The sequence below is a fragment of the Megalops cyprinoides genome, chromosome 19 (genome assembly GCF_013368585.1).
Source record: "Megalops cyprinoides isolate fMegCyp1 chromosome 19, fMegCyp1.pri, whole genome shotgun sequence".
In the NCBI taxonomy this organism is placed as follows: Eukaryota; Metazoa; Chordata; class Actinopteri; order Elopiformes; family Megalopidae; genus Megalops; species Megalops cyprinoides.
In genome coordinates this window covers 25720328-25744684 of record NC_050601.1, presented here as the reverse complement: position 1 = coordinate 25744684, position 24357 = coordinate 25720328, and the positions used below count along the sequence as shown (strand labels likewise).

At 44.3% G+C, this 24357-nt stretch overlaps 2 protein-coding genes across 2 annotated transcripts in view; one reads left to right on the top strand and one right to left on the bottom strand.

Annotated features, from left to right (window-relative positions):
- LOC118794045 (myosin-11-like) overlaps window positions 1-9420 on the top strand; it is a 34437-nt gene extending 25017 nt beyond the window's left edge. The window contains exons 29-42 of the mRNA XM_036552180.1: window positions 463-669; window positions 1216-1320; window positions 1935-2087; window positions 2409-2657; window positions 3174-3386; window positions 3697-3909; window positions 4169-4330; window positions 4633-4761; window positions 5008-5096; window positions 5617-5740; window positions 6177-6385; window positions 6701-6809; window positions 7176-7348; window positions 9217-9420. Of these exons, the coding sequence (XP_036408073.1) occupies window positions 463-669; window positions 1216-1320; window positions 1935-2087; window positions 2409-2657; window positions 3174-3386; window positions 3697-3909; window positions 4169-4330; window positions 4633-4761; window positions 5008-5096; window positions 5617-5740; window positions 6177-6385; window positions 6701-6809; window positions 7176-7348; window positions 9217-9367 (2286 nt within the window). The 3' untranslated portion in view covers window positions 9368-9420. The remainder of the gene's footprint in view (window positions 1-462; window positions 670-1215; window positions 1321-1934; window positions 2088-2408; window positions 2658-3173; window positions 3387-3696; window positions 3910-4168; window positions 4331-4632; window positions 4762-5007; window positions 5097-5616; window positions 5741-6176; window positions 6386-6700; window positions 6810-7175; window positions 7349-9216) is intronic.
- Window positions 9421-13801: 4381 nt separating this feature from the next.
- Window positions 13802-22502, bottom strand: LOC118794858 (nuclear distribution protein nudE homolog 1-like). The gene is made up of 9 exons (XM_036553143.1): window positions 22359-22502; window positions 21089-21216; window positions 17888-18041; window positions 16791-16939; window positions 16196-16332; window positions 15589-15786; window positions 15024-15109; window positions 14755-14912; window positions 13802-14259 (listed from the first exon to the last, which is right to left on the bottom strand). The coding sequence occupies exons 2-9, from the start codon at window positions 21172-21174 to the stop codon at window positions 14211-14213; spliced, it is 1017 nt and encodes a 338-aa protein (XP_036409036.1). The 5' UTR covers window positions 21175-21216; window positions 22359-22502; the 3' UTR covers window positions 13802-14210.
- Window positions 22503-24357: the final 1855 nt, after the last annotated feature.

Below are 24357 nucleotides of genomic sequence, written 5' to 3'. Positions count from 1 at the left end.
GGCTGCCCTCTGAATGATTAACTAGTTCAGCCTACTGTTCTCACTGTACTGTCATATCTCAGCAGGAGCTTGAAATGATAAAATGACAACCAGCAGAGGATCCTACAATTATCATGCACTGTGTATGTTTAATTGACACTTGAACTGAATGTAATTTCAAGTTTCCTTCAGAAATTTAATGAGTATGAGACAATCAAACCTGCAGAACCTATTTGGTTGGATATACCTTGGCTTGGCCCAAGGCCCAAGATCTGATTTATAATGCTTGGTGTGTCCAACCAAAAACTTCCCTTTCCCTGGGGTTTTGATCCTTTTTGTGCTCAGAGAGGCCCAGGTGCTCTTTATGGTAGTTTTTCTGGATGGACAGAGCCCTGGAGGACAGAGCTGAGGGGAAGGGGGTGGTGGGTGGGGTAGGGGAAGGGGGTGATGAGTCTGACGTCTCTTCCACGCGGGGCGCTGCAGGCCAAGGGCAGCCTGGAGAAGGTGAAGCAGGCCCTGGAGCAGGAGGCGGCGGACCTGAGCGCAGAGGTGCACTCTCTGGCCAGCGCTAAGCAAGATGTGGAGCACAAGAGGAAGAAGGTGGAGGGCCAGCTGGCTGACCTGCAGTCCCGCTTCAATGACAGCGAGAGGCAGAGGGCTGAGCTGGGAGACCGCCTCTCCAAGGCCACGGTGAGTGCCCCACCCCCTTCAGACTCGTCACCAGGAGGAAGCTTATGAGAAAAGTAAGGACAGACAATAGGAATAAGAATAATTAAGAGTAACTGTGAGGACCCGAAATCATCATCATCATACAGTGATATTTATTTTCCTTGTCTTGACTTTATATTTATTTAATTTGAAACTATTCATTTTCCAGGACCTTGTGCATAATAATAACACAGTAGGATTGTGATGATGTTGGTGATGATGATTATTATTATTCATTATCATCATTATGATCATCATCAATACACTAGGGGAATACAAAAAGTACAAGATGACAGTAGCTGAAGGGAGCACAGGAGTAGCACAGAACTGACAGAAGAGAACAGGCAAAACAGACCTGGAGAGATACACAAGGAAGGGAAGCCATGTTGTATGGAAACAGTGGGTAATGAATCAGGCTAAGAACCTTCCTCAAGCTGAGCCACAGGAGTGCTTCCCTGGTTTCCTCTCCCGCTACACCACACGATACAGCACACAGCCCTCACACCCTGACCCCCCTTTTCCTGACAGGCGGAGTTGGACAGTGTGACAGGCCTCCTAAACGAAGCCGAAAGCAGGAACATCAAGCTGAGCAAAGATGTGGCCAGCCTCGGCTCCCAGCTGCACGACGCCCAGGTAGCAGCTCTCTCTGAGCGGCCCATCCGTACACCGCACACGACCCATTAATTATGTTCAATCTGATATAGGCTAGCCTTCTGTTGTTTTAGGCATACGTGACTAATGTAGCTTCTGCTCATTCCCCTTAACAGTTTATCAAGTTTGCTGTCAAGTAGGACACCCTGTGTGCTATATTTCTAGCTTATGTATAGGGCACTGTTATCTTGTGAGATTGGGCATCTAGTTTATTGTCTTTTGTGAGAATGTTCCCACCATATGTATCCTGTCACAATTACTTTACTCCCAGTCTTTTTAAAAATTTTTAAACTCTAGGACAAAATATATATTCAACCTTGTCTATGCTCGAGTTAGAGAGCTACAGCGCTCTGCACTTCTCTCCATAATATCATGCAATAAAGGTTGAGCCCGAGTGGACCGAAGTCTCCGGTTGTCTAAGAATTGTTTGACAGTGATTGAACACAAGTGATTGTTTAGGGCTGGTTAGACTGACTGACTGCTGACATTCACCACATTCGCCAGATGCTGGCTTTAACCCCTGGTAATGATAGACATTTTAATCCTGGTAGTGATTGGCCCATTTGTCCTGGTCTTTTTCCCTGTGTGCTTCTCAGGAGCTGCTGGCTGAGGAGACCCGGCAGAAGCTGAACTTCTCCACCCGCCTCCGTCAGATGGAGGACGAGCGGAATTGCCTGCAGGAGCAGCTGGAGGAGGAGACGGAGGCCAAGAGGAATGTGGAGAGACAGGTGTCCTCCCTCAACGGGCAGGTGAGCTCTCTGACAGGAAGGGGGAGGGGGGGTTTGCAGGACAGAGGTGGTCTGGGGGAAGCTCTCAAGCTTATATCACTTTGCGGCCCCAAAAATTCACATGGAAAAGGCAATTCAAATGTCTCAAGCACACCGCAGCTGTGGCTCACAAAGCATTTTAATCTGCTTCAACTTTTGAAGAATTGAGAGATTCTCTTGTTAAGAAAACTGAGTTTATAGTCAGTTTTCTTAACAAGAAAATCTTGTTATATATAGAGTAGAAGTCAGGGTTCAGTGGTATACCTCTGTTTGCTGCTCAAGGCTGCGTTTCTGTCCCACCAGTTGTTAGACTCCAAGAAGAAGGCAGATGAGCTGGCCTACAACTTGGAGCTGTTGGAGGAGAGTAAGAGGCGTCTGCAGCGGGACCTGGAGGCAGCCAACACTCAGTATGAAGAGAAGGCCTCGGCCTACGACAAGCTGGACAAGAGCAAGAACCGACTCCAGCAGGAGCTGGAGGACCTGCTGGTGGACCTGGATAACCAGAGGCAGCTGGTCTCCAACCTGGACAAGAAGCAGAAGAAGTTTGACCAGGTCAGTTCTTCTCCAAATGTACTGACTTTATTTTAAGAAATCTGTAAACTCTCACTCAATTCGCTGTGGGGCGATCACATGCAAAACCCTTTGTAGACAGAATGCAAAGCATTATTTCAACTTCTGGATGAACTTGAGCCTGACGTTTGGTGAGTAAAATTTGGTGAATATCATTTCACATGAGCTTGATGACTCCTGCTCTCTCTTGTCCTTTCTCTTCTTTTCCCTCTCGCCCTCTCATTCCTTCCCTCTTCTCTCTTACCCTCTCTCCCTTCCTCTCACTCTTTCCCTCCCTATGTCTCTATCTTCTTTTCTCTCCTTTGCTCTATCCCCCCTCCTCACCTCTCTATCTGCCTCTTTCCCTTGCTCTCACTCTTTCTATCCTTCACTCTCTTTCCCTTCCGATGTTCTCCTTGCTTCCCCCCTCTTCCTTTCCCACCCTGTCTCTCTCCCTTTTCCTGCCTCCTTCTCTCTTTTTCCTTCCCTCTCCCACTGTCTCTCTGGATCTGTGCTCAGATGCTGGCTGAGGAGAAGAGTCTCTCCAGTAAGTACGCAGATGAGCGTGACCGCGCCGAGGTGGAGGTGCGGGAGAGGGAGACCAGGGCACTGTCATTGGCACGGGCCCTGGAGGAGGCGCAAGACCTGCGCGAGGAGCTGGAGAGGACCAACAAGGCTCTAAGGGCAGAGATGGAGGACCTGGTCAGCTCCAAGGATGATGTTGGCAAGAATGTGAGCTTAAGCCTTTGTAAATGGTTTTACACGCTAGGGTTCCTCTAAGCAAAAGCTACTCAGATAGTCACAACACAGTGATCTTCATTCATACAATCTGGGAACTATACCAGTAGCATTGTTGTATATCAGGAATACCAAATACTGGTCCTGAAGAGTCACAGGCTAGCAGCATGTTATTAATATTTTTCATCATCTTATGTTTTATGCATCCTGCAAAAGTACTTTATTTGGTGTATTACTCCATTCTACTCTGTTCTACTCTATTTGGTTCTTGTGCTTATGTGTGACTCTTCCTCCCTGGCTGCAGGTGCATGAGCTGGAGAAGTCCAAGAGGGGGCTGGAGGCACAGGTGGAGGAGATGCGCACCCAGCTGGAGGAGCTGGAGGATGAGCTGCAGGTGGCTGAGGACGCCAAGCTCCGCCTGGAGGTCAACATGCAGGCCCTGAAGGCCCAGTTCGACAGAGACCTGCAGGGCAGGGACGAGCTGAGCGAGGAGAAGAGGAGGCAGCTGCTCAAGCAGGTAATGGAGTCACTTTCAGAAAATTAGTGGCAATCCATCAAACCAGTGTCACTCATTCTGTCCCCCTATTAACCAGCCAATCATTCAATCAGTCAATAAATCCATCAAGGAATAAGTTAGTAGTAAGTTAAATTTTAGTTGATGTAGTGCGCTTATGAAAAGTCAATTGCCACTGAAGATGCATTGCACCTATCCATCCAGATATGTATGTAGTTATGAGTAAAGGCCGATGAGGACACAGTTCTGCTGTGCATTTCAGGTGCGGGAGCTGGAAACGGAGTTAGAGGACGAGCGCAAGCAGAGGGCCTCAGCATCTGCCGCCAAGAAAAAGCTGGAGGGTGATGTGAAGGACCTGGAGGACCAGGTGGACATGTGCAGCAGGGGACGGGACGAGGCCCTCAAGCAACTGCGCAAGGTCCAGGTGGGTCCTCCCCCCTCTCCCTGCCCCACTTCCTCACGGGTTGGCTCCCTCCTGTCTCTCCGCTTTATCACGGGTCCAGCCCCTTTTCCTTTCTCTACCTCTTCACGGGTCCTTTCCCTTTCCTCTTTCCGCCTCCTAATGGATCTGTCCCCTCCCCCCCCCTCGACCTCTTCATGGGTTTGCTCCCTTTCCTCTCTCTTCCTCCTCAGGGTTTTGCTCCTTTTCGTCTCTCTACCTCCTCGGGGGTGCACCCCCTTTCTTCTCTTTGCCTCCTCATGGTTCTGCCCCCTCCTTTCTCCCAGGCCCAGGCAAAGGACCTCCAAAGGGAGCTGGATGATGCCCGTGTGTCCCGTGAGGAGGTGCTGTCCACCTTCAGGGAGAGCGAAAGGAGGGCCAAGAGCCTGGAGGCTGACTTCATTCAGCTACAGGAGGTACAATTGTCACAGAGAGAGAGTGTTTAAGTCTTACTCTTACATCTCTAATGTCTTTACGTAGGATAGCAGTAGGAGAAGCTGGGGACAGTTGTGATGTTTTGCAGTTTTGTAACAGAGATTATTTGAGCTGTTTGACACAAGTCTATTGCGTATTTGTGTGTGTGTGTGTGCATGTGCACGTGTCTGTATGTGCATGCATGCCTGTGTGTGCATGCTTGTGTATGTGTATGTACGTGTGCGTAGGAGCTGGCCGCTGCCGAAAGAGCAAAGAAGCAGGCAGAAGCAGAGAGGGACGAGTTGTCCGAGGAGCTTGCCAGCAACTCCTCTGGAAAGTGAGCATCACTGAAAAACCTTCCCGATTCTATGTCAAACCTCAGGGAAAGCATCTGGTTGAACGTACCAGGAATTTCTATGGGGTCATGTGCCTGATGTGTGCTCCACATGTCCAACTTATCACTTCCTCTGGTATTTTGAAAACATTTTTGAATACATATTGAATTTTCCTGGAAAGAGAATTAACTTCAGCCTTAAGTAATTTCAACCTTCATTGCCCATTGAAATAAAAGAATAACCCTTTTCCCATAAATGATAGTCTAAACAAATTCTCTTAAGCACAAATCTGTATACAAGGAGCCAACATAATGGTTTAAAAACCCTTTTACACACACAAAACTCAGTCACACACATCGACACACATATACACACATAAAAACATGCATGCATGTATCACTTTAATTATGAGGTTCTCAGATTTGTCCTTGCACTACTTTGGATGTTTAACAGTTTGCTATGGGGACATGAGCTGCTACACCTGACCTCTCTGGGTGTAAAACACGTGCTTCCCGTCCGCAGGTCAGCGTTCTCTGATGAGCGGCGCCGTCTGGAGGCCAGAATCACTCACCTTGAGGAGGAGCTGGAGGAGGAGCAGGGCAACATGGAGATCCTGAATGACAGGCTGAGGAGAAGCATGCAGCAGGTGAGGAAGCAGGCAGGCAGGGAACTCCACGCAGAAAGCAGAACTTGATCCCATTTTCCTTAGCTTTAAAATGGCAAGGGTTTTCCTGCTCCTTGTCCTGTCTTGACAAAGAACACTTCAGTCGCCGAACCCATACTACTTCCTCAGTGTTAAGCCACTTGATTCACTTTTGGAGTTGAATCCACTTATTCTGTCCTTATCTGGATGGGCTGAGAGCAGAGTCGGAACATGAGATCAACTCATCCAAGTCAAGAAAGCATCTGTGAACTGGTCCAAAGCTTTGTCTCCTTGTGAGATCGGTTTCACTCTGCTGGGTTTGAGTTTAAAGGTGAAAGCAAAATGGCATGAACGAGATCACAGATCATTTCAGAGTACATAAACAGTTTGTCAGTTTTTCTCTTGTGTGACTGCGTGCTTCTCCCTGTGCCCCTGCCAGGCAGAACAGCTGAACTGTGAGCTCCAGGCTGAGCGTGCCATGTCTCAGAAGAACGAGAGCTCCCGCCAGCTGCTGGAGAGGCAGAACAAGGACCTGAAGGCCAAGCTGCAGGACATGGAGAGCCAGGTCCGGTCCAAGTTCAAGGCCTCTATCGCCGCCCTGGAGGCCAAGATGCAGCAGCTAGAGGAGCTGCTGGAGCAGGAGGGCAGGTGAGGAGAGGTGCCTACAAATGGGCCTGTCAGAATGATGTCAAAATGACATATTGAATCAGTACATGTAAATAAAGGATACTTCTTCCCAATACTTCTGCCATCTGTACTGTGTGCATGTGTGAGTGTGTGTGTGTGTGTGTGTGTGTGTGTGTGTGTGCACATATGCCTATGAGTAGACATATTTATGAGCACATACTGTATGTGTGTGTATATATGCCTGCGTGTAGGTTTAGTTATGAGTGAATGTGTGTGTACACATGCCTGTGTCTGTGTGAGTGTGTGTGTAACTCTCGGTGGTGCCACTCTCTGTAGAGAGAAACAGGCCGTTGCTAAGGGGATGCGTCAGAAGGAGAAGAAGCTGAAGGATCTGACCATGCAGGTGGAGGAGGAGAGGAAGCAAGCGCTGCAATACAAAGACCAGGTACACACACACACACGCACATGTGTGTATATACATTATATAATATATACTGCCCCTACCCACTCACACACATACACACATATATATACTACACCCACTAACACACACATGCATACACAAACGTGCTGATATGCACACGCATGTATATATACTCATGCACATACACATACATACATCCTGAAACACACTTATACCCACAAAATGCATTTTGTGTTACTAGTCAAACATTCTGGATAAGAGTGTCATTCAAATACATGAATAATACGATCATGTATGTGTATGGCAAAAAATATATAAGAAGAGTAAGGGTGGAATGAGCCGGAATGCTTGTGGATGTAAGAGTGCCCCCTTGTGGCCGCCACGCAGGCAGAGAAGGCCTATGTGCGCCTGAAGCAGCTGAAGAGGCAGCTGGAGGAGCTGGAGGAGGAGTCTCAGCGTGTGACAGTGGCCCGCAGGAAGCTGCAGCGCGAGCTGGAGGAAGCCACTGAGGCCAACGACGTCATGAGCCGTGAGGTGTCCTCCCTCAGGAGCAAACTCAGGTAGGAGGCCTGGAAAGGACCCATGCTGTGCGTTCACTGACACTGAATCCCAGAATCAATGGAATATCAAGACACACTACATATCATACAAAAATGGGCAAGCTGATTCCAATATTTGTGTATTTAATTTGTTATGAATATATTGTAGAATATATTTTAAAAGAGTATTTAATTTTGGAATATATTTTATAATATTATAAAAATCTTACTAATATGCATTTGGTGACAAATTGTAGAGGATATCGTGTAATATATACAAAATATTTTGACCATGTATCAAAAAACCTATCATGTCTTTGATTTTGTATTTCTTAAATATACAGACATATATTACCTTTTCGTAAGGGTTCAGCACCCAGTTTAGTCTAGAATAGCTACACCCCCCCCCCAACCCCAACCTCAACCTCAACCCCAATCCTGCCCCCTGTGCTGCACCATGTGATTTTATGTCTCTGTTTTCCTCAGGTATTTTTAATGGGGGACTTGTCCGGTTGGGTTCGCTCCGTTTTCCCTTCAGTACCCCTATCTGACCACTGTGCGCAGTCATGGCGCTGCCTTGACCCCAGTTTGCCAAATTGTCCAATCCCTGGGGCGAAATCCCTGCGGAATACGGAAGGACAAACCACAGAGAACCTGTCATGCCTTGGCTCCTTTCACCAGCTGCATGGAGAAGCACACCACCCGCATGTCTAGCACTGCATTCTGCACAAATTTTGTCTGTTTCACTTGCACTTGCACTGTCTTCTCTTCTGCTGCCATTGGAGTGGGGGCTTTTTATAGCATTTAGCAACCCGTATCAGGGGAGTCTGCCCTTATGAGAAAAGTAATATGTCCAAATATGTAGTGATAAAGTGATTATAAGTGATTATTATGAAGTGATACAGTGATTGTTGCCACTTCTACGTAATTACATGCATATATTGTGGAATATATAGCAATATTCCATACATTAAATGACAATAAGCAGTTTATTTTTTCAAATATATGTTACATATTTTGATATGTATTCTCTTGTAAACCTTATATTCTGGATTTCACATTTATTTCCTACATGTTTACAAGTATCAGTTCTTCAAATGCTCTGTGCTCAGCCCTGGACTTATTAGCATTCCCCAGAGTGAGTGAAGCAGCTGCCCCCTTCTTTTTTCTTTAAATTAAATGGTTTGTTTTAGGTTGCAGGGTTATAATGTTGACTAAAAGATTTTGTGTGGGATATTTTGTGAAATGTAATTCTGTAGTGTATTCTTTGATAGTTCTGCAGTATAAAACCTCCCATATCTAGATCACCCCAACAATTTACAAGAGCAACAACATCAACTCCATTCTCTTGAGTTCAGAGGTTACAGGTCAGGGGTAAAAAATGTGAACATAAACCACTGGATAGCTTGCCACAAAGAATTTGAATGTAAAGCACTGGGCTGTGTCAACCTTTGATGCAAAGCCTAAATGAAGTCTAATTATCTTCAGCTCCTGGTGAGGACTCTTCATTCATGTTTTCCCCATAATTTCAGCCAGAGGGAGTTAGTGGCTGATTTTTTGGCTGGGCATATCATTACCAAAGCGTACAAGAGTAAGACACATGCAGCAAACAAGGCCACCTTCCCCTGATCACGTTGGCACCATGTCCATCCTCTGGCACTCACAGGGTTCAGTTTACATATCAGACGAAAAACTCTCCTCTAAAGAGACCTTGTCGATGGGTGTGACATACCCAAACTGTAAACCATATTCGCAGAGCCCTCAGAAGGAAGCCATACCTGAGCACCAATCACGTAGCCTTTTTTTTTAGCTTGCATTTTTTTGGGGGGGGGGGGGGGTGGATATGTCTGTGGCATCCAAGGCTCACGCCAGCCTCTCTGGGCTTTCAGGAGAGGAGGGGAGCCGTCCTACAGCACCCCACGCCGCATCGGGGGAGGGTCCCCCCGGAGGGTGATCGAAAACGCCAACACCAACGCCGACATGTCCGAGGAGGAGCCTGAGCCCCAGGGGGACATCAACGGAACCAAGCCAGCTGAATAGAGAAAACTGCCCCACCCTCCCCACCCCACACTCTTCCGTCATTAATCAGACATGCCCCAACCAATCTGCTTACCAGTGAACACACCTTAAAAATAGCGTACTTAAGGGGCACCTGAGGGCTCTTCTCTGTGGAAACACAACCCAGGGAAAGTGTTTGGGTGGAGCATTTCTCTATTAAGCTTGCGAGGGGCCATGTGATGTTATGTGCAACTAAACATTTTTCCTGGGTATCACACTTTAATCAAAGGCTCCATGGAACTTTAAAAATAGTTTCGGTGTCCAGATATACTAATGTAAAGCAGTAATTGTAGTAAAAATAGTCCAATAACAATGGTAATAATAATGTTAGCTGAGGGCAGACTGATTTATCCTGTGTGAATTGCAAAAGATTAATGTGAGCAAATATGCTACATTAAGCATTTGGTTCATCTGCAGGTTTTTGATTGATTTGTTGTTCTGTGCTGCAGCGATTTCCTTCACATCACTGAATACCTATTTATTTCCTACTTCTCTTCATCATCATGCTTGTGGTGCATCTTCCCCAATCCAGTAATGAAGGAATGCATTAAAATCCAAGAAAGCATAAGTATATATAAATACTAATTGGCATTATCATTGACTATCTATTGAAAAATGTATTCAGAAATTCCATGAGTTGTAAAATATATTCAGTGATATAAGCAAAAAAAAAAAAAACAACACTGGTATAAAGTTCGGCATTTACAAACCCGCCATGGCAGGGGGAAGACAGTGCTCTGTCTGGCCAATGTTCAGAACACTAGCGGTGTCATGAGCAGTACACATAAAATTCTTTTTAATATAAACGGCCTGTTCTCATTTCCTAATCATAACATAAGGTGGCCATTTTCGTTTGAAGATTGTATCTTGGGCATCTAGTTAGAGACTTGGGCATCTGGATAACAGGGTTTCGTAACGGTATTCCCACTACTGTGCAAACGAACACTTCAAAACGTCACCACCGTGGCAAGGTTAAAGGCTTTTGCTCTGACTTTGAGGTGCGCTTTTGGACGTCTCTCAACCACAGTAAAGACAGGACCTTTGTGAAGATGCTGTAGAGTTTGTCACCCTGGTATGCATTTCAACTGAGATTGTGAGGGCAAATACGTCTGAATCTGTGTTGTGATCACATCTCAAACGTACATTAGCTAAATTCTACATGGTTGCAGAGGTCTTGCATAACACCTTGGCTTTTTTAAGCACAGTATTGCATTTCATTTTCCAGCACTGAGGAGATTCTTTAATGTCCAGGCAAGCATGGCAATGTTTATCATTCAAAGTATGAAGTATATTACATAATGCAGTACTGGGTTTACAGTTCCATATTCCAGGCTGCAAAGCTGGTAAGCACCATCATAAAGTCATAAAAGCCATTGGAACAGAAAGGCGGCATAATGAGTAATACCATTACTGGTGCCTTTTTGTCAATACCAGTGCCTTTGCAGTTTTAAAGAGTTCCTAGCCAAGCTCTTTTTATCAGGGTAATGACAACACAAAGCCATGTTCTGCACACAGGAACATTGAATTCTGGGAACACTGCCTTTTTTCTTCTTTTTCCCAAGTTTTACAGTACATACCACTGATGTGTTTGTGAAACCACTTCCAACTCAAAATAAATTACATCTGTGTGGTCACAAAATCAGACATTTTTTGTTTTGTTTTTTTACTTGATCCTGATCTTCAAAATGTAATGTTTTTACAGAGAATGACAACACTGATAATGAATACATTTAAGTATTTTTAATGTAAAAAACACATATTGATATCAAAAATACCAGTGAAGCTAAACTGCCTTTACAGATTCATCATCAAAAATGGGTTGTAATGCAGACACATACACTCATAGTTTGACTAGGCACTTAGTAATGATGCTCATTAGAAGCTACAATTAAGCCCATTAGAAGCTAAAGGACAGCATTCTGTTTCCTGCAATCCCATAATCCATACAAAAATATACACATCCCACTCAGCTAAGACTATTTGACTTCTATTGGTATGTTTATGTGCAGACATTGCTTAACAGTGACCCTGAGTAACGGTCTGTACCTTTCAGTCTACAGTACATATCTCAGCCTCTAATGCAACACCTATCTACTATTACAGTAGCAATACCACCTACTTCTTTGTGCCTTCGAAAGACATTACAATCTAACAGGCCTTTGGGCCACATTCAGTCCAAAGAGGCGCTTTGTCTTTGACTTTAAGTGCCCAAATTAAAGGCGAGAGATCATTCATCACAAAACTCATGATGAGCAAGGACGGGGGTGGAATGTTACACTTCAGCAAACTTGTCACTCAAAGTCAAAAAGGACAAAGCCAACAGTGTTTCGAATGAATGTCAGCCTTAATGCACTCTTTACTGTTTCGTATTTTTAACATAAAACATGCATTCTTCACAGAAGTATTCAAATTTCCACCATTCAAAATAACACTGAATTTACACTCCTTTCTGTGAGAGAGAAAAATATAAATGGTTTGGCATTGTATGTTCAAAATCTTAATGCCACACCATGCCAAAATTTAAGTGGCATATCACTTATTGCAAAATGATGTTCTAAAACCATTTCAAATACTGGAAAAATTATCTAATCCATTTTATGCATTTTTCCAATTTACAGATCTGAAGAAAATGCTGTGGGTTCAAGTAGGAGAAACTTAGAAGTCTTCTCAGTATGTTAGTGACCAGGAACTCCATGCAAAACTGATTTTGAAACAGACTTAATATAAAGTGTTCCTGAAATTTGAAATGGATATAGAACAGCCTTTAACAACGATTGGCCTACTCAAGTGTTCAGGTTTTATAACCTCTAATCCTAGGAAGTTACAACAGCATCCGATTTCCTGCTCTACTGGTCGGAGACAGGAGAACAAGTAAACAGATACGGCCAAAGTTCAGTCTAACTGCCATACATCTTCCCTTCCAGTTCAAGCAAGAAGGCTTTACAGTTTCTGAAATTACTTTAAAAAAATGCGACAGGAGCGTAACACTTGCTTGAAAGCATTACTCGAAAGGTAAGGACAAACCACACCAGAGTTAGACTGAGCAGAAGCCCTCTGTGTTTCCTAAACATGCACAATATTACCACCCAACGTGTTCTCCTGCAAGGCCAAAGAGGCGGTGCTGCATTTCCCTCTACCTCTGTTCGTCTCGTCTGTAAACATTAGAATCTGACAGGGCGCACTGTCTTTAACACAGCAGGATAAAACATCCTCTTCCACCCTAATGGTCTACTGTCCCAAGGGGTGGGAGAGAGTGAAGCCTCAGGAACCCCAAAACAGGCGGAGCTGTGATGTGCTGTCAATGGCTGACTAGCGTGATCAGTGATAACACCTCATGCTGCATCCATTTTGGGCTTTGTGAAGCCTAGCTGTCTCCCATCACCACTTTCACCCCCCAGTTCCCTCCCATTTGGAACTGTTCAAAGGAACAAAGGAACAGTTCTCTATAATACGAGGGAGAAAGCTATGCCAAGACTCAAAAATAGGTCACACCAGCTCACTAACGATACACCTGTCTGCCCCTGAGAAAGAAACCAGCAGCCGTTAGTCACACTTAAAGCAGCGTTACAAGGTAAAGGCAAAAAGCTGGTACAAAAAAAAAAAAAAAATCATTCTAACCATGACTCTTAACCCTCCTTAGAGCTACACATTAGCATTATTTATAACACCTCTTCTCTACATTCTGCCGGTAAAAAACTGATTCATGTTCATTATCAGTGGTGGGTAGGTGTCAGAATCATAGTGATCACGGAAATCTACTATTGTTCAGTCTCTCTGCGTCTTTCGTATTGTAAAAAATAACGAGTCGTTTCCCAGTTTAACTCAGTATAATCCTGTAATTCACTACAAGGGAGCAAGCAGCTTGAAATTCCTTGTAACTGTCTCTCCCGTGCACTAATGTCTTAGTTATCCACAGTCTTGTGATGACTTAAGGTTTCACACTGAACCATGGCCAAAAGCTCACCAGCTCTGCCAAGGTGCCAGCATAGTGACATCGATGCAGTCAAGACGCTTTTCTGGCCACTGGCCCCTAGGTGTCAGCATGGACCCAAATGGCAGTTTCTTAAGCATTGCAAAATGTGTATGAAGAAAATGACACTGCCACCGCATTGGGAGCTCACAGGCAAGGCTCTGGCCTCACAGAGAGCACAACAACCAATCAGAAACTTGCAGATTTCTGTTCATCGCATATCCCAATGTAACTGTATGACATTCTTGGCTATTTGTATTTGTGCTTTTGTGTCCACTACAATATGCCAAGCAAAGCGGTAAGCAGCGGCCAATGAAACAGCTCTTTGTGACTCCAGCATTGAAAGAAATGCTGTGACCTCAAGTGCTATGACCTCATAATGCTATGACTAAACACAGAGAGCACATTCTGGCACAATTTTAGGTCCCACTGTGACAGCACGGACATTTGTCTATCTGGTGAAAGTTAAACCCAGCTGTACAACCGAAGGACAGCTAAATGTAGTCTATAAGACAACGGGAGCCGACTGCCAAATAGTATTGACAAGGTCCTCTCACCCCCCAACACAACATTCTATCCAATCGAGGGAAGTCTGTCAGTGGTACAGCCTATGGGCCTGCTGGTGGGACAGTGGGTTAAGAACAGTCTTTAACCAATCCAGTGCTCCTCTGCAACAGGAAGAACAGAGAAACCTCAGGAAACTGAAGAGCTCTTCAGAGGCAGGGCCAGAGAGAGAAGGTGGGGCCAGTCTGCCCTTGGGGGTAACCAGAGGGAGAGTCCTGAAGTTCCGGAGTTCAGAGAAGGGGCACGGGGTGTTGTGCTGACAGCAGGGCGGGGAGGAGAGCAACCACGCTCTCACAGGGCAATCTTTGGGGCAGGTCCAAATTCTAGCCGCTTCGCTAATCTGCAATACACAGAACGGTTTTGAGCAACACTGACCTTGCTAACCACTGATGAGTCAGCCTATTACTGTAACCTCAGCATGAATGAATCACTCACACGTAAGCATATAAGAAGTTAGATGGTGAGAACAGCCAGGCACACTGTGCCTCTAGTCTAGAGGATCTCTGCTTCCATGTCGGCATGTGAGTCATTATTAGTCTTGTGCAGTAATTCACTCCTGATCCTGGGGGCCGCAGGGTCTGCAGGCTTTCACACCTGCCCAGTGCTTACTCACATTCTATTCCATTTAAATCACTTCAGTTCAATTTTAATTCTATAGTGCCAACCAAGAGCAGGTAACATGCTGAGACTGATCACCAGTTCGGCTGAATCAGTTCAGCTTCCTTTCTATGATTCTGAGTGTTAAAAAGCACCTGCGGACAATCTAGGACTTGATTATTCAGCATCAGCTGGACATTGCATATTTACACAAATCAGCTCCAGTAGACTCCCTCACCCCTTATCGAATGCGGGCAGGCCGTTGGGGCTGTGCTGGTTCTCTGAACCCTCTCGTGGGATAGCAGCTGCTGTCCCAGGACCAGCGGTGGGGTTCGCCCGGTTTGGCGTCTGCTCGTACACGAACTCCCGGCAAGAGGCCAGCTTTGACTCCAGGTTCTGAAACAACAAGGCGCACCCCACACCCAAAAACATTACAGTGCCTGTCTTCAGCTTGACAGTAACTGGCTCCAGCTCTATAGTGAAACAGGGGCGTAATGAGCCTCTTACCCCCACTTTCCTCAGCAGCTCCCCGACGATATTGAGGGCAGATATCCGGGCGGATGTGGTAAGGGGAGTTGCGGTCATGCTTTCACCTGGATGCACAAACACACTGCTGTCAATGCCGTGCTTATCACTTTATCACATCCGCTTCCACTAAGCAAACTGGCTTGCACTGACTTCTGTATAAAAAGCAGCATCTGAACACCTTCGTCTGAACACCTTCCCCTGGAATTCATCTTCAAACACTGTAGGACCTTTCAACTGAATAGATGCTAATGATAATTTTAATTAATCACTGATTGTTTTTAAAGCAAACAGCTACCCTCTGCAGCACATTCATTGGCCCATGAAGGCATCTGATTGGCTGTCTCCTTATCTTGGCTTTGTTTTTGAACTTGATGCTTTACTATTAATACATTTTACTTGCCTTTGCTCTAATTCTAGCAGCTCAGCATCATATTTAAGATGCCACAAAGGCTCTGCAAAGTACCCTGGGTAAGAGCATCCGTCACATGAATGAACAAACACCAGGTCATCACGGGTGATGCTGGGGTCATGAGTCGGCTCTCACCTCGCTGGAAGGAGGCTGCGGGCGTGGTAAAGGAGCTGGCCGGGCTACGGGGAGGCCCGGAAGGCGTGGCCAGGACGGAGGGGAGGCTGGAGGGGACCCGTGGCGAGGGCGGCGGGTCGGTCCTCTCAGGATCTTTGGTGAGGGCGAGGGATGGCCGGCGCTCCTGTTTCTGCTGTACTGCCAGCTCCTGTCGCAGGTCTGCCGCAAGGATGGGAGGGGGGCAGGGCCAACAGGTTAGTGAACAGGGCGCTTGTTTATTCATTTACTCATTGTGCTGTTTCAGGAGGTGAGAGGAACTGCTCTCCACCATCAGCTCTCTCCAGCTCATCCCACTGGTCCAACACTCATTACCAATCAGAGAGGAAAACCACAGACACTCTATACACTGGACAGTTCTGTCTCTGCCACTGGTGAAGCTAAATGTGCTCTGATTTGGTGTCGCATTATGAATATTCATAACAGGGAATAACAGCTGGAACCTCCTACAAATGGAAACATGGAGAATGGAGGGAAAACTCAGTGGACACCCTCTTGTTTAAGTAGCCTCATAGCTACAAGCTATGGCTTCATTTCCTATAATGCCACAGAGCGCTCCCTGCCTTCTGACCTCGGGCCTCGTCCTTCAGCCGCTGCACCGATTCCAGGAGGCTCTCCTTCTCATCCAGCTCGCTCTCCAAGAAGGCATTCCTCTCGATCACATGGTTCATCCGCTGCTCAAAGTCCTCCAGTGACATGATGGTGGCCCTGTGTTGAGGAAAGAAGAGGGCGGGATTTATTTTCAATAACAGAGACCCTTATTTAGGCACTTCATAATTACTACAGCTGCCATCCACAGTTCGCAATGAATTATCACTTCCATTAGGACAAAGAATGAGGTTTCATGAACACAAAAATGGATGGAGCTATCATATGCTGTCAATTACTGACTTATGTGAATCACTGAAAAGACTCACTGGTTCAGACCAGTCAGTCACTAATCATGAAGTGAAAAAAATCCATCTACTGTGGGGATCAACAACCCTCAATCAATCAATCTTGATGATTAATTACAGGTATTTTCATATTAACACAACTGTTCCACAAAATGTTTACTGTGGAGACCTCTACATTGATTCGAACCCATAGGTCTTTGGAGCTGAAACCACCACACCACACGCAGCCCTGATCTAGCCAATCAGAGCCCGTCTCCAGCTCTTTCTGACCTCTTGGCCCTCTCCAGGTCATCGTTGGCCTGCTCCAGCTCCCGGATGTACTTGTGAAGTTGGTCTTTTATGGCGGTGGTTTCTGCAAGGTCCCCCTCCAGCGTGGAGATCTGCCTGAAGGCCTCAGAGTGCTGGGCCTCATACTTCTCCTGGAGGGAGGAAACATACATATATACACACGCACACACATACACAAACACACACATACACACAGTGCATAAACACACACAGACGGGGGGAAATGAGAATGCACAGTCATACTGAGTCTCAAATAAAGGTCACCTTCTCAACTGCATGAAGGTTTTAAATATTACATGGGACCATTCTCTGAAAATAACCGGACATTTATAACACGATTATTTAAAATGAGTATCTGATCAGAACTTTTCATCACATTCATTCATTTCATCACAATTGACATAATAATCACTTAATTTGTGCATCTTTTTGGTGTTTCAACTCAAGTTCAAAAATTACTTTCAAACTGTTCCCCAGAGGCACTGCTACGCGACAAGAGCCACCTACTGTTGCCCTGAGTGCCCAATCAAACACTTTTTAAGACAAAAAATACTTCCTGCAGATCATAGCAGTTTATTTACTGGCATTTCATGACCTCCAGGTATTTCTGCAGATTGTAGTTTGCAGGTAATGAGTGTAATGATGGGAGAGGGGAGCAGAGCAGCACATTACTGAGTGTAATGCTGGGAGGGGTAGAGCAGTACAGTACTGAGAGTAATGATGGGAGGGGGGTAGAGCAGTACAGTCCTGAGCGTAATGATGGGGGGGATTAGAGCAGTACAGTACTGAGTGCACTGATGGGAGGGGTAGAGCAATACAGTACTGAGTGCAGTGATGGGGCGGGGGGGATTAGAGCAGTACAGTACTGAGTGCAGTGATGGGGCGGGGGGGATTAGAGCAGTACAGTACTGAGTGCAGTGATGGGGGGGGGGGTTAGAGCAGTACAGTACTGAGTGCAGTGATGGGGCGGGGGGGATTAGAGCAGTACAGTACTGAGTGTAATGATGGGAGGGGGGATTAGAGCAGTACAGTACTGAGTGCAGTGATGGGGCGGGGGGGGGATTAGAGCAGTACAGTACCTTGTAGCTCTCCAGCTCCATGCGCAGGCGGTTGTTCTGAGTCAGCAGCTCACGGTTCCGCGCCTCACACTGCTTGAGCTCTGCCTCCAGCTCCGCCTCGTAGTCCCGGCTCATCTGCTGGAACTCCTGCAGTTCCTCCTGGGCATCTACTGCCCTGAAGGTGAGAGGGGGCATGACACCCAATCGCCCAATCACCAACCAGATCAAGCACCACACAACAACCCCCCCGGTTTTACCAAAACACATAACAAGCCAGAGATGGGGTTGAGCTTGAAAGCTGGACACCACATCACTTCCCATGATAAGAATTTGTCACATTGCGATATTGATGATATAGTTGATGACATGTTTACATACACGCCACAACGTGGGCATCTCACCATCTCAAACGTAGAACGAGAACAAGCATGGTGGAAGGCGGAGTTCCAGCCCTAGACGAGGAGGAAGAATTAATCCCAAAAAAAGGAGCTTCCTCCGTAATATGGAAGTGGTTCGGATACAAAAGATCAAATGTGAATCAAACTTGTGATTTGTAAAGTGTGTCAAAAACCCGTATCAACAAAGGGTGGAACCACATCAAATTTGTTCCACCACCTCAAGCAAAAACACAGATGAGAATGTGAGAAAAGCCAGAAGTTGCGCAAGGAGAAAGCGGCAACAAGTAAGGTTGAGCAAATTCCTTTAATTCAGAAGGTTATTGTCAGCACCTTTGCCAGTGGCACTCCCTATGATAAAAAAAGTAAATGCTGGAACGAACTGACAGAGGCGGAGGCATTTTGCTTAGCCAAAGACATGTTGCTAATCCGAACTGTTGACAAGGAGGGATTCAGGCTAATGATCCAGAAAATGGAGCGTAGATACAACATGCCATCAAAGAAATCTTTTTCAAAAACGGCCCTGCCAGCTATATACAAAGAGTGTCGCGGTAGGTTTATATACCATTCTGATGTTTTGCAGCATAGTTTTGCATAAACTTCTTCATTTTGTACTATTTAATAGGGGTGTGCAAAAATATTGTTTTTTCAATTAATCGTTTTTTAAAATTAGCCCGATTCGATATTGATCTGTAAAATTTATGGATTGATCTTTTATGCTAGTATGCATTTTTTCCGGTTTTCTAGGTTCATTTCCGCAGTGGTTAAACAGCCAGAAAATTAAATAGACGGGCTCTGATATAGCCTAACTGTCATATTAAAGGCAATTACCAGCGCCCCCAAACCGGTTGCAAAGCCAACTTGGTGGGCCTAAAATAGACTAAACTGGAGGTCTGTTTTATACAATACTAGGTCTGTTTTTATACATACTGAGCGATGTGACTCGGTGTCTACAGAGTGAAGGCAGCGTGACACACGTTGCTGAAACAAATGATCCAACATTTTGGTTCCAGTCAAACATGGAGAAGCTTATCGTGGCAGTGTCCGTTTTCTCCATACTCTACAATTTGTCTCTTGATACGTACAGAGATATAAATAAAAAATGATGCCTGGAGAAGGGTGTCCGAAATCGTGGAGATGCCTGGTATACATATTCATATATATGTGCACTGCAGTCACAGCTTTTTAAGCTTTAACATTACTATAATGCACAACCACTACCTAGTTATCCAACTAGCTAGCTAGCTAAACTGAACACTTGCTCACAAATGCAGTGTAATTTAGCACAATTCAGGAGAAACGTAGTTGTTCATGTTCATTTGCAAGGTAGCTAGCTAGCTACTTGTTCATATTAGGCTAGCAAGAAAACGTTGTTCACAATTGCAAAGTTGCTACTGGCAGTCAGCTACGTTTTGTTAGTCATTGCAGCTACCAAACCAGCTTTCCCTGAGCTAGCTAATGCAAACACATTTCCGCTTCGTGTCATTAATAAGTAGGCAATGATACAGGTTGGTTTTGTTTTTAAGGAACTACACCCATGTGTTCCTCAAATAAAAAGATTTTGGTGTACAGTCATGCGTCGCTTAACGTCCACGATATGTTCTGTGAAACAGGACATGCGATTTGGACGTTGTGCAAACACCATAGTATATACTTAGCAAACCTATATGGAATAGGCACTATATTGGATGCCGCTGCCTACGAGTCGAAGCATACACTGTTATACGGTAAACTTTTTAACTGTCAGAATGCGAAGTTCACATTAAAACAAAGATAGAAAGTGCAGTATAGTACATACATAAGACATTAGCATAGGCGTTTATTATGACTATCAAGACTATGCATTATAATATTATGGTATACTATGTACTGTACCATTATACGCCTGGCAGCGCAATTGCTTTATTTCCATGAGACATGAGATACACGTGTTGCATGCGGGAAGCACTGCCTTCACTACATCCGGTTACGTCCCCTACGTCCCATTCTGCGATCGGGATTTTTAAACTTTATTATAACTTTACCGGACTACGGACACATATGCGAATGGACGTTGTCCGAATGAACGTTAAGCGGCACATGACTGTACAAGCCTTTGGCCTTTTCTTTAGTGGTTTTCACAATTTGTTTCCAGTGACTCTGCATTTGTAAATTTGTGTTCCCTTTAGAGCTTTTTAAACATCTCTCTAAATATAACTGCTATATAGTATTTAATATCTCATTCTAATCGAATCGATATCGAATCGGAATCGAATCAAATCAGATTGAATTGAATTGTTAGCTTGTGAATCGGAATCGAATCAAATCAGATTGAATTGAATTGTTAGCTTGTGAATCGGAAACAAATCAAATCGAATTGAATCGGGGCATCTGTGCCAATACCCAGCCCTACTATTTAAACATTATTTGTACTTTTACAGAAGAAAAGTATTTTTACAACATTTCCATTTGTTTTTCCTGGGGTCAGATTATGAATCCTGCCAGTACTGGTGTTTGCATTTTCACTGGAATTTTAATTTGTGAATAAAGTTCACATTCTATTTTTTAGCCTACTTAATTGGTATAGTTTAGTATTTGATGATGGTTAGGATTAAGTTTTACTTTTTTGGATCAATGTTTGTGTTTGCATGGCTCCCAAGACTGTATGCTGATGTAACTTGTGGCCAAAAAGATAGTGTTGAATGATACTATTTTCATTTTGTCATTTATATCGTTACTGCAAAATATACCATGAAATATTGTGATATAGTTTTATATCTATATCTAAGTCTATATCGCCCACCCCTAATGTACATATGTCTCTGCCAGTGAGACTAATTCCACGTACCTCTGTTGGTGTTTGGCAGACTGCTCCTTCCAGTAAGACAGCTCTTCCTCTATGGAGGAGCACTTAGGAGACTTGGGCTCCCCCATTCCCTCACAGTGGAGACCTGCCTGAGGGGAAGACTACAGGACCTGAGGGAGAGGAGCAAGACGTGTAAGACTGACATGCAGAGGCCACAACCCACTCCCAAATTTCCCTTCACTGTAATGATTCAGTACTTGCCAGATAATTACTCAATGCGTTTTTTTCCCAGTTTCAGGAAAGCTGTCCTAATTAATCTGAATGAGGTCTGGCCATACAGTAGCCAGTGGAACATCTCACATTTTAGAGCGTAAATCTCCTGTAGCTTTAGAGCTTTAACCCACCAGTTGCATTATGGGAAACAAACTGTGGCCAGCATTCATTCATAACCGTTTGAGCACCCTCACATCTTGAAAAAGCAAGATGCGTTCATTATCACGAAGCGCTTCCGTTTCACTTGAGACTTCGAAGGATTACGCCACTCTAAGCAGACATTTGAAGCGCTAAATTAATGCTTTTCCCACACACTTTCACGACTTGTTCCTGTCAGACTGATTTGCGATTCCACCCTGTAAGGTCTTTGGTATCACGTATGAGTAAAATTGCCCACATCAATTGTAGACATTGTTGAGATACTTGGGAACCCAGTTTAGGGTCATGCCGTCATGGTTAACGTTACCATCAAACTTCATCTGACTAACGCTAGTCCTTATGTAGTTAACCAGCAAAATTGTAAAAGCTTGCAACGTTATTTCAGATGTATTTATGTCGTGAAAGCAAGTTCTTACATTGTATATTTGTGAAGATCAAGAAAATGTTGACAGATTAACATAACATGAAAACGAAGGATACCGTTAGAGATTAACTTGCTGACAGTTTTATTGATATAGCTAACGTTAGCTAGCTACCAAGAACGGGATTGTTAATTCAATCGACCGGTCAGATAACGCAGCTAGCATAGGCATTTCAGTTATGCGCTTTAGTTAACTAAGTTAGCTAGCGCTAACTCTTAACTCTGTAGCTTAACCACTGAAAAACACTGTGGAATTAGGTAAATCAACACAAAAGTTTCAGAAAGCCAATCGCATGACTAATAAAAACTATATCTAGCTAGAGCATTTTGTTCTTGCTCCACACCCTCGCTAATGTAGACAGCTTGCTACCTAACGTTAGCTAGTTAACAACCAGTAAGCTCTTTGTCGCCGATACCAATCTCTTTCAAAGTAACACACACACAATTAAGTCTTCAAACCTGCAATAAGGAATGGTAATGTGTTCCGGTCTTCCTCTCACAATTATATGTCCTCCGTTAACAATAACAAAATGTCTTAAACTACTGCTAAACCTCCATTTGAGCTGGAAAAAAGAGGAACTAGATGACGATACTCCAACTACAAAACTGCTCCTCAGATAATCCAGACCATCGCAATCAGCGGCGGTGCAGAAAACTCCCCAGAAGTGACGCAATTTCGCGAATCACATGCTTTACAACGCGGAAACCAGTCGCGCTAATTTGAAAAGCGATAGTGGGAATTGTCTAGTTGCAATCGTGATGGAGACATTTTTGCACAGAGTAACTCGGTTCAAAATATCTTTTTTTCCCCACAAAAAATAATGCTTTAGTGTTATTACATTTCAGCATGGATGTAATAAATGTGAAAAGCTTTGAGTAATATCACTTTCTATGATTATACAAAGGAATGCGCAGCATTTGAAAGAACGCAAATAAGGTTTTAGTGATGGTACATGAACTATTCAGACAATTGCGGAGTGAATAAAATGTATTCAGGCAAGGTATATAAACCTCGGTGAGTTGAACTATTGCCTTTTCACATGTATATGTAATTCGAAAACACCGAAATAATGTTAATAAAGACATTTCTTGACAAATTGTGTGAAATAAATTATTAAATGTATACACAGTTGAAACTGTAAAATAAATTAATATATAAGATGCAACAGCAAATTGTGCGTGATTTAAGTCTCCGCATATAACTAAGTAAATATGTCTGCAAGCAGTGATTAAATGGCTGCCAGCACAAGTATATAAGAGGATTTCCACACCTCACGCGCCTCATTCAAATGTCCTTTATAAAATAACATTCATACAACACTTCACAATTCACTTAATTTGGGGGACAAGGAGGGTGGTACAAATACGAATCAGAAACGTAATGATATCAAAAATAATGCTGAACATGTCGGTTACATTTTCCTTTTGCACACAATAAATACCAAGCCTATTTAAAATGAAGAAAAGCCGAGGAGGAAATATAGTGAATCGTTTCAAGCAGAACATTGAGCAGTATTGCGTAGGAAGGGTGCTTGTTCCGTTTGTTTTTGGAAATGTGGATCAGACTGTTTCATGTTCATGTTGATATCAATCATTTTAATGGCAGCCTTTCCCGTTTGAATGTCTTTTCTTGTACACATGACCAATGAAATATAGAGAAAGTGACTTCCCAGGATACGCAAATATATGTGTGCTCTGTGCTTTAGTCAAAAATGCAATGTCGAGCCGACCATAAATGGTACGATCAGAGTGGTGAACCAGGTAAAGAGTTGCATTGCTCACTGATGCGTTTGTATTTGCTTTGTAGGCAGTGGGTGAGAGATTAGTTAAGGAGAGGTTGTCTAGCTGTAAACTGAAAGGTGAGAGAAGTGGTGTTGCACTCAGTCAGCACGATAGATTAAGTGGTACTGCAGGTGCGTAGAGCCAACAATAGGCTATCAAAGAGAAAATGCTAACCACACACTGCAAACGTATATCAGTTTGACTAAAAGACTACATTTATTAATGTTCTCATATTGACAACAAAAGAATGCAAAAAACAAACAGTGTTACTATTGTTTAATAGCGCTGCGGATTTATTGTGCAGTCGATTTGTGAAAAGGACATGTTCAATTATGTTTTGGAACTGAAGGGTCATGTCAGAGAGTTTACACCTGTACACGTCCTCCAGATCAGTCATGACTACTCCTGCTGAATCTCTGTCTCCCCCTACAGGTGTTTTGGGAATCTGCATACAACAAGGACCAGCGGGAGCAGTGAGAACAGGAGCCTGTAGAGGGCACTGAAGAACTCTGTGACGTTAGGGTATGAGGAATTCTGGGCTGGCTGGCAGCAGGTGAGAGAAAAGGTTCTGAGGAGCAGTAGAAGAAGTGGTGTTTTTGAGGGAGGGAAAACAGAATTTGGGCCACTAACCTGACACTCAGGGGTCCAATATCCCCCTGCACACCATCCAGCCTGA

Bases quoted from the DNA above. Each gene is read 5' to 3' on its own strand.
- LOC118794858 (XM_036553143.1), bottom strand. From the start codon at position 21,174: ATGGGGGAGCCCAAGTCTCCTAAGTGCTCCTCCATAGAGGAAGAGCTG. The intron at 18,042-21,088 runs GTACGTGGAATT...TCTCACCTTCAG, and splicing joins TCTGCCAAACACCAACAGAG to GGCAGTAGATGCCCAGGAGG. The intron at 16,333-16,790 runs GTCAGAAAGAGC...TCCTCAACACAG, and splicing joins GACCTGGAGAGGGCCAAGAG to GGCCACCATCATGTCACTGG.